The sequence below is a fragment of the Dendropsophus ebraccatus genome, chromosome 13 (genome assembly GCF_027789765.1).
Source record: "Dendropsophus ebraccatus isolate aDenEbr1 chromosome 13, aDenEbr1.pat, whole genome shotgun sequence".
NCBI lineage: Eukaryota > Metazoa > Chordata > Amphibia > Anura > Hylidae > Dendropsophus > Dendropsophus ebraccatus.
In genome coordinates, this window is record NC_091466.1 from 73,769,031 (window position 1) to 73,770,700 (window position 1,670).

Genomic DNA, 1,670 nt, shown 5'->3' on the forward strand with positions numbered 1-1,670 from the left:
TAACATTCTTTTTTTCTAATCTGTTTCTATTTTTTAGGGGTTGCCATCTTGCATGAGCTGTTTTTAGCAGCACTTAGTGATGTGCTTTATGGTAAACAGACACAATTAATTTCTTCAAACCATATTTGTGAGCATGCTCAGTGACCCTTGCAGAGGTCATTTTACAGAGTTGTGAGTAAGGCTGGGTTCACACTATCTGTTTTTCATCTCTTTTATGCAAAAAAAAACCAAAAAAAAAACCCCAATGCATTTGTGTGCATCTGTTTTCATCTGTTTTTCCATTGACTTCCATTATACACACAAAACGTGGTCAACCAGCATGTAATAACAAATGGGTTTTGATCTTTTTTTTTTTTTAAATGGAAGTCAATGGAAAAACTGATCAAAACATGCACAAAAATGCATAGTTTTGTGTTTTTTTTTGCATAAAACGGATGAAAAAACGGATTGCAAAAACGCTGTGTAAACCCAGCCTAACAGCTATTGTGTGTTCCTCTATTATCTATATACTGGTGTCACCTATCACTGTGCTCCTGTCTGTGTTGATAAGAAGGGGCACCGGTGGTAAATGATCTATATGTGACAAGACTTGACTTTCTCCTTCTGCACATGAGCACTTTCTCTCCTTCTGCACATGAGCACTTTCTCTCCTTCTGCACATGAGCACTTTCTTTCTTTCTGCACATGAGCACCTTCTCTCTTTCTGCACATGAGCGTTTTCTCCTGCACATGAGCACTTTCTCTCTTTCTGCACATGAGCGTTTTCTCCTTCTGCACATGAGCACTTTCTCTCCTTCTGCACATGAGCACTTTCTTTCTTTCTGCACATGAGCACCTTCTCTCTTTCTGCACATGAGCGTTTTCTCCTTTTGCACATGAGCACTTTCTCTCTTTCTGCACATGAGCGCTTTCTCTCTTTCTGCACATGAGCTCTTTCTCCTGCACATGAGCTCTTTCTCTCTTTCTGCACATGAGCGCTTTCTCCTTCTGCACATGAGCACTTTCTCTCTTTCTGCACATGAGCACTTTCTCTCTTTCTGCACATGAGCGCTTTCTTCTTCTGCACATAAGCACTTTCTCTTTTTGCACATGAGCACTTTCTCTCTTTGTGCACTTGAGCACTTTCTCTCTCTTTCTGCACGAGCGATTTCTCTCTTTCTGCACATGAGCACTTTCTCTTTTTGCACATGAGCACTTTCTCTTTCTGCACGAGCGCTTTCTCTTTTTGCACATGAGCACTTTCTCTTTCTTTCTGCACGAGCGCTTTCTCTTTTTGCACATGAGCACTTTCTCTTTCTGCACTTGAGCACTTTCTCTTTTTGCACATGTGCACTTTCTCTTTCTGCACTTGAGTGCTTTCTCTCTTTCTGCATAGGAGCACTTTCTCTCTTTCTGTGCACTAAGCAGATTTTCATAAAACATAAACTCCATCTCGTATAGCTGCATCTTATATTTCAGCATCTTATGTTTCAGGTTTTTTTCTAACAGACTCTGAGAGGCTGCAGACGTCTTTCATCGAGTGCCTGGGGCAGACCAGGATTTGTTGGCTGAGCTTGAAGTAGAAAACACGCTGACAGATTTGCACCTGCTCATCAACTTTTCTAAAAATTCTCATTTATGTCAGATAGAGTCGTATATGAGAAGCTTTTACAACCATTTTATCCACATAC

The 1,670-nt window shown here is 40.6% G+C and overlaps 1 protein-coding gene across 1 annotated transcript; it reads right to left on the reverse strand.

Moving 5' to 3' along the window:
• Positions 1 to 573: 573 nt before the first annotated feature.
• Positions 574 to 1,461, reverse strand: LOC138770594 (axoneme-associated protein mst101(1)-like). The gene has a single exon (XM_069949697.1). It carries the CDS (start codon positions 1,459 to 1,461, stop codon positions 574 to 576), a length of 888 nt encoding a protein of 295 aa, XP_069805798.1.
• Between the last annotated feature and the right edge of the window lie 209 nt (positions 1,462 to 1,670).